Genomic DNA, 7,813 nt, shown 5'->3' with positions numbered 1-7,813 from the left:
TTTGATCATTGCAAATTCTTCTTCCTCAATACAATTGACTTGTAGACTAAAGCTAATTAATAGCTTAAACCACGTAAAAATCTCGGTGTTATCTTTACTTTATTTAAGTTTTTCTATTAATTTGTAGTTAACGAAAAATCCAGTCAACAAACTGTATTTAAATTTAGTAGTAATATGAAATTAATTTTGAGTTTTTATAACTTTTATAAGCCTAAAATTAAGTAAAAAGAATTAGGCTAAATCCAAATGTTTACACAAGGCCCTCCCAAATAGGTCACTATAATAACCATCATATCTTGCCTTTAGGAAAATATGGAACCAGAGAATGAAGAATAAAGTCTCTTGAATTCTTAATGACTTCACTACCAAAAAGACAAGCTCCGTGTCCGTGTTAAACTTTTAATTACCATCTCTAGACAATAGAGAATTCCATTAATGCACAAAATAATCATAGGAACACGAAAGAGACCCTTGCTTGAAGCCGTCTAAATGGTGTTTGATTACCTGAATATTTATTTTTGAAATTCCGCTATAAAATTAATTTATGCGAAAACAAAATATAATATAAACGGAAGTCAATAATGACCTTTGACTTGAAAAATATGAAGCACCCCGTTATTGCATGACCAATAATTATTGATACACATCCCAAATGTGAAAATGAATGAATTAATACACCAATATAATACTTAAAAATATATATATATCAATAAGTAGGAAAGGCTTGAAAAATTACAATTGGACTTAAGCCAAGGTTTAGAATTTATCACTAACTAACTCACGGTCTCAATAAGCATTAATCCACCAAACGAAACGCGTACCTATTTTCAGTGTCCAGCTCCCACCGCCATAGCCCCTAACAACGTTCATATTCAACTATATATATGTTTTCTTTTGGCTTTTACTATGATGCATGCAATTGCAAGCTATATCTTTGCGCGTGAACCCATAATTATTTTTAATTTCCTTTTTCTTTTTTAAATCAACTTTATTTTTTCTAAAAAACAAATAATGCTTGTATATTATATCTAGTTCATAATTAATGTTCAAATATCACACACACAAAAAACAAATATTCCTCTACCATCTCAGATTCCTACGCTCCTTCCAATCGAGAATCAATCGTTCAAGTTGGTCGTTGCCAGCCAAGCTAATATCATACCATATATTTTTGTTACACCTAACTACTTAAGACTCTTTTCCTTTTGTAATAATATGTACTTATCCCCAGTTGGCACCAGCGGTAAAACCTTTGAACGTTGTTCCATATCTCTATGATCTATATAAAGGCATTTCAGAAACTTAGGCTTCTCATCAATTGATACACAAAGCCTATCCCAACCACAAGTATAGCTATATTATATTTTCTACAAGAATAATACATTATTCCAAAAACAAATGTTGTCTCTTTCGAAGCCTCTTCCTTGTTCTGTGCTCATGGTAATTAGTTGCCTGGTGGTGGGTTTAGCCTCAGCTGGGAACTTTTACCAGGACTTCGATATAACATGGGGTGATCAGCGAGCCCAAATACTCCAAGGAGGCAAGCTTCTTACTCTCTCACTTGACAAGGCTTCAGGCTCTGGTTTCCAGTCCAAGAACGAGTACTTGTTTGGCCGAATCGATATGCAAATCAAGCTTGTGCCTGGGAATTCAGCTGGGACAGTCACTGCATACTATGTAAGATACATTAATTATATCTCTCTTCTCTTGTATAATCTTCTACAATATATAATTATATATAGTTTCTGATTATGAATAATAATATATTCCAAATGATGCAGTTGTCTTCTCAAGGTCCAAACCATGATGAGATTGACTTCGAGTTCTTGGGCAACTTGTCTGGAGACCCCTACACACTCCATACCAATGTGTTCAGCCAAGGAAAAGGGAACAGAGAACAACAGTTCCATCTTTGGTTCGACCCAACAAAGGCTTTCCACACTTACTCCATTGTTTGGAACAAACAACGTATTATGTAAGTGATGATACTAATATTGTTAATATATATATATTCAAACTGCCTGCATGTATGATCTAATTATTAATTAATGAATTATATATTGTGGTTGATTGATCAGCTTTATGGTGGACAACATTCCAATAAGAGTGTTCAACAACTTGGAGTCAACAGCAGGAGTTGCATTCCCCAAAAGCCAGCCAATGAGGATTTACTCAAGCTTGTGGAACGCAGACGATTGGGCCACAAGAGGTGGCCTTGTCAAGACTGACTGGACCAAAGCTCCTTTCACTGCTTCCTACGCTAACTTTAAGGCCAATGCCTGTGTTTGGTCAGCCGGAAAGTCCACCTGCGATGCCAACAACTCCGGTGGCTTTAACGATGCCACGTGGCAGAATCAAGGGCTGGACGCCGCCGGGCGGAACAGGCTGCGGTGGGTGCAGCAGAAGTTCATGGTCTACAACTACTGCACAGACTTGAAACGCTTCCCTAAGGGCCAGCTTCCTGCAGAATGCAACCACTCTCGATTCCTCTGATTAATTATACCATCAACTCAATACCAAAAATTCAATTCAATTCAATTCTATTTGTTTGTTGTTTGTTTTTAAATTGTATCATGCATACATACATACAGTCTAAAATTCTTTTATTTTTTCTTTGTTTATCGTAAAATAAAGTGTACTACTATGAAATTATGAAACTATGAAATAAAATTTTCCTTTTGTCTCTCTCTGTAACTTTAATATTAACTCAAGTAAGGTCCAGTAAGTTGAAGTTTAAATTATATATATAATTTAAAATCGTCAAGGATTCATTGTATGAAAGAAAAATATGTCAAAACTTTAAAAATTAACAAATGAGTACACTACAACCATAATATAATATGACCTTCAAGTTTTTTTTTTCTGGGTAAATATTGTCGTTTTCAATAAATTTGTCGTTTCTTGATAATAATGTCGTTTTAAAGAATGGTGTCGTTTCTAACTATTATTATCGTTTTCCAAATATTGTCGTTTTCAATGAAGGTATCGTTTGGCAAGGATGTTGTCGTTTTCACAAAAAACTGTCGTTTCTTTAGAATTCTGTCGTTTTTTTAGACAATTGTTGTTTATAATAAAAGTTGTCGTTTAACTTTAACAGAGATTTTTTAAAAAAAGAAAACAGAAACAGAGAAAGAGGATAACTTTAAAGCAGTAAGATTCTTATGAAAATCCCCCCTCTCTTTCTCTCTCATCCCAACAATGTCACATAAATCACTACAACCAAAGAAAAGTTAGTCTTGATTACAGCCTTTTTTTTTGGTTCGAAACGTTGAATTTCATTGCAAATCAGGGGACCCAAACATGGTCATCACAAAAAAACTCCCAAAGGGACTGAGTCTCCAGATTACAGCATTAACATTTCCATTGGTCAACTCCTTATATCAATATGTATATATAAATAATAGTGCTCGATGATCCATATAGTAATTTAATTCTTGACTTGTTATTGGTTCATTTCCTAGGATGATTCTTCTCAGTTATCTCCCCCAGTTCAAACCCATCTCCAACTCACAAAGACGTTTACCATTATTGCCAGCTCTTGTAAAAAAGACAGAGACGTTCATCCTCCCACTCCTATACATAAATCCCCAACAACTACATCACCAAAAAGAAAACTCATTCATTCTAATTTTATTCTTAATTCTAACATTATCAGGATCAGGAAACGATGTCGCTTTGTACTTAAGAAACGAGTAATGGTCAGGCTCTGTTTCTTTGTCTGTTTATAACGGTACTCGTCGATGTTAGTGCTGGCAATTTCTACATAGACTTGGACATAATAAGTTGGAGCAATGAGCAAGCTAAGGTACTAAAACGGAGGCCATCTTCTGGCTCTGTCTCTGGACAAGGTTTCCGGTTCTGGTTTCCAATCTAAGAGTGAGTACCTTTTTGGAAGGAACAACATGCAAATCATGCTCGATCGTGCCTGGAAACTCAGCTGGCACCGTCACTACCTGCTACGTATGAAAATGAATAATTGTGACGTTATTCAACTGTTGTTATCAATGCATGTACGTGTAGTTGTCTTCTTCATGTTCTTGGGAAACGTGTCTGGTGATTCATTTATACACTCTTTATCCAAATGTATCATCAGAGAACAGCCATCTCAACTCTGGTTTGACCCAACTAAGGCCGTCCTTCTTCCACAACTATTCCATTGTATGGAACCCCCAAGTCCCAACGCTTTATGTAAGCAAAGCAAGCACTTCTTCTATCAGTACGTATAGTGCTCTGCTGCCTCTGCTGACTCGATATTGCATATATTTGACCAACTTTTCTTTTGCTTTTCTCATCAGATTCTTAGTGGATACATTCCCATAAGATTGTTCAAACAAATTTGAATCAAAAGGCGTTCCGTTCCCCAAAAGCCAACCAATGAAAATCTACTCAAAATTGTGGGATGCGGACGATTGGGCACTAAAGGAGGCTGGTCAAAACTGACTGGACTCAAGCTCCTTTTACTGCTTCTTACAGGAACTTCAACCCCACTGCTTGCATATGGTTACCCATCCTGGGCAGTGAGGTCTTGTTTGTATCTTGAAATTTACTCTTGAAAAAATTTAGGAGGAAAAAGGACAGAAAAATTTAAAGAAAAGTATATATTTCTAAAATTTTACAGTATATTGTTTTAAATTTTTTTTCTTTTTGAACATATTATAATTGTTCTAAATTTTACAGAATTCTAGAAAAAAGAATTCTCAATCTTTTTGTTTAGAGTGGCTAAGTTAAGAGATTGATTTTGCTGGAAGGAATAGAAACAGATGGATGCATAAGAAATTTATGGTTACAATTACTGCACTGACCCCATGAGGTTCCCCCAGAGCTTTCCACCTGAATGCAAGTCAAGGTATTAATGGAGATTTGTACACTGTAATTATGTCATAGTTTCTTGCTCCACTTGATTTTCTTTTTTTGTGTATGAGTTGTTGAAATTCTTTAATTATTTCAATAATAATAATAATAAAGAGTATTCTTAATTCTCTTTTACTCTTGTTATCTTTAGTTACCATTGTGTTCTCATTCAAGTATATAGGTACAACTGCAGATGAAATCTCTGCAGAAGAAAATATTGCCATGGGACTATTTATGCAAAATAAATAACATCAATATATGAAAGCATTTGTCACCAATAAATAAGAACCCCGCTCTCTCTCTCTCTCTCTCTCTCTCTCTCTCTCTCTCTTTCACTCTGGTAATAAATTAAGCAATTGAGTACAAGGTACATAAAAGCTCAGAGTTCAGCATTTATGTTCTATACATAAATAAATGAAGTTGGCTCGAAGGAAGAAGTTTAAGTTTTGGGGTAGGTCCCAAGCTGGGAGAGATTACTAAACAAAACATTTAATGCACTAATCTCTAAACAGATTTGGAAGATCTCAATTCATATTTGCCAGCTCCAACCTATATGCGTACCTGGGTTGCATTCCCAACTCTTATATTTCTCTCTAGAGAACACAAAAATCTCCTGTCATCATGTTTACGGCTCTGACCTCTTTCTCTAGTCCAATCGAACATGGCAACCAGCACTACCATTATAAATATGCCTGACATCCCATTTTCTATATCATTTTTTTAAAAAGAAAAAAAAAAACTCCTTTTTTCGTGTTTTTTCTATGTACCCTTTTCGCAAAAACGACTTTAGGTTCTTGAACTCTGAACCAACAAACACACAGTGGACTTTTCAGGTGGCCACACTGTTTTATAGGCTTCAAAGTTTTTTCACCATGGTTGAAAACCAACCCTCCATCAAAGATTGATGGCGTGTAGAAAGCTTATAAGGAAAATCAGCCATGCACACATCATCACAGAAAAATCAATGTAAGAACTCAAAATGGCAAAACCACAATTGTGATTTCTTTGACATGAATTGGTAGGTACCAAGAGTACTAAATACAGTCAGAAATCAGCCAGTAGAATGACTATAACAATGAGCTAACAAGCACAAATCCAAAAATATGTAAAACTGCGTTTTGTAACATAACTAATATATGTCAATTCAACCCCTCCTATTGACATGCTTGACGGACCAACGGCTTCATTCCCTGCTCTGCATATGCACCTATCGGTTTACATATTCCAATGGTGCTGTTACATAGGGATCACTGCTCTCTCTTAACCTGACACCAGAGATAATAGAAGAATAAGGGGGAAGATTCAGCCCACTGTAAACACCAAAACCATATCACTAATACATAATCTCATATAACAATATTAATCATGCCACACCAATGTTTGGCAATGTTCTTGTTTCCGTTACCTGCTCAGAACTTCCACTCGAAATCCTTTGAAAACAGAACACAATCAAAACAAAAACAAAACCCTGGTGTGTGCAAAGAATATTTTTCTATGTCAAAACATAGAGCTAATTGACAATTCAGTCGGGGAAACAAGAACCCTGAAAAAGGTTTTCAAGCTTGATCACTCAGCTGCTGAGACCGTCACCTCCAAGAACTATCATTATATGCCAAAAAAAAATCAGTCCTATCTAGACTATCCTAGTGAAGTCTAACCACCCATAACCATATTCAAGAGATTGTTCTTCTTAGTGAAATGCCTTGATTAGCTATTGCCTAACCAATATTAACTGAAGTTGCACGGAGTGAACTCATCTATATGCCAATTTCAACATATATCATGCATATTACATCCTTTGTTGTTTTCTCTAACCTTATTTGCACATCAAATTAATAAGTCAGTCAAGTTCTTCCGAGCCAAAGCGTCATTTACATACATTATATAAAAGGGTAGAATAAGAACTTGTTTTGTGAGGCGACTCTAACTTGCATTCTGATACCCCTAAAATTTACTTCTCATTTGGTTAACTAAGTCTTGCATATTTCCGTCAAAGAGATTGAACCACCCTTTCTTTGTTGTACTGAACACTTTAAACAAAAAACCGACCATTCTTTTTTTCTTTTCCTTTTTCTTTTTCTTTTAAAAATTAAAAATCAACAGACAAATCCAAGATTCCACATTTCAAAATTGGTCCACGTTTCGTAGGAAGATCAGCAAAACAACATGCTCATGTCAAACATTAAGCAAGCAACAGATGAACATTTTAACCATTTGTACATAAAATTTGGTTATAGGATTTTATTACTTGGGACAAAACAAAAGAACCCTTTTCTCAACAGGACCCAATGCAGCTTAAACAGAGTTCAGTTAACATACACAAGACAGAAATTTTGAAAGACGATAAATTTATATTCTAAACAACATGAAAAGATTTGATTTTTTTTTTCTTGTTAAGGAAAAACAAACCCCACATCAAAGATGACTGAGAAAAGTAGTTACCTGGTGGAGAAGAAACCATAATCCAAGAAAAGTTGCTTTGAGAAGAAAAAAGAATACGAAGCGCCATGGAAACCAGATTGAAGCTCAGTTGCAAATGCCATCTCAGTAGCCCTAGCTTAGCTTTGAATATTCTCACAATGGACAGGAACCCTCTTCACTCACTCTCTCTAAAACACACACACACACACACTCTGTATCTGTATATGTACATACAGATAGAAAAGAAATGAAGAGAGAGACAGAGGGGGAGGGGGGGAAGAGAGAGAGACTGGCACAACTATGTATTCTTGTGAGTGTCTTTGTCTGCTTTTTGTTGTATATGGCTCCATGATCTCCTGTAGCTGTGGTTGATCTTTGGGTTTAATGAGGGTTTTAAGTTTTTTACACGAATCACGAGAAAACGTGCAGTGATTAAGACCATACCCATTCCTGCTCCCCAACCCAACCCAACCCCACCTCTCCTCCAAAAGTCCAAACTATCTTCCCTCCACAATTCAACTCCATTATTTGTCGTTTTATT

The 7,813-nt window shown here is 35.7% G+C and overlaps 1 protein-coding gene, 1 long non-coding RNA gene and 1 pseudogene across 2 annotated transcripts; 2 read left to right on the top strand and 1 right to left on the bottom strand.

Annotated features, from left to right (window-relative positions):
- Positions 1–1,334: 1,334 nt before the first annotated feature.
- On the top strand, positions 1,335–2,686 carry LOC133817302 (xyloglucan endotransglucosylase protein 1-like). Its single transcript, XM_062249783.1, has 3 exons — positions 1,335–1,677; positions 1,782–1,975; positions 2,079–2,686. Exons 1-3 carry the CDS (start codon positions 1,399–1,401, stop codon positions 2,491–2,493), a joined length of 888 nt encoding a protein of 295 aa, XP_062105767.1. The 5' UTR covers positions 1,335–1,398; the 3' UTR covers positions 2,494–2,686.
- Positions 2,687–2,925: 239 nt separating this feature from the next.
- On the top strand, positions 2,926–5,048 carry LOC133813919 (xyloglucan endotransglucosylase/hydrolase 2-like; annotated as a pseudogene).
- Positions 5,049–5,831: 783 nt separating this feature from the next.
- Positions 5,832–7,711, bottom strand: LOC133815839 (uncharacterized). The gene is made up of 2 exons (XR_009884858.1): positions 7,294–7,711; positions 5,832–6,116 (listed from the first exon to the last, which is right to left on the bottom strand). It is a non-coding gene; the product is annotated as an uncharacterized LOC133815839 (long non-coding RNA).
- Between the last annotated feature and the right edge of the window lie 102 nt (positions 7,712–7,813).

The sequence above is a fragment of the Humulus lupulus genome, chromosome 2 (assembly GCF_963169125.1).
Source record: "Humulus lupulus chromosome 2, drHumLupu1.1, whole genome shotgun sequence".
Lineage (NCBI taxonomy): Eukaryota > Viridiplantae > Streptophyta > Magnoliopsida > Rosales > Cannabaceae > Humulus > Humulus lupulus.
This window is presented reverse-complemented; position numbering and strand designations above follow the sequence as displayed.

What these genes read in the sequence shown, in the direction of transcription:
- LOC133817302 (XM_062249783.1), top strand. Translation starts at nt 1,399, where the DNA reads ATGTTGTCTCTTTCGAAGCCTCTTCCTTGTTCTGTGCTCATGGTAATT. An exon ending in GGACAGTCACTGCATACTAT is followed by an intron (nt 1,678 to 1,781) that starts GTAAGATACATT and finishes CAAATGATGCAG; the next exon opens with TTGTCTTCTCAAGGTCCAAA. An exon ending in TGGAACAAACAACGTATTAT is followed by an intron (nt 1,976 to 2,078) that starts GTAAGTGATGAT and finishes TTGATTGATCAG; the next exon opens with CTTTATGGTGGACAACATTC.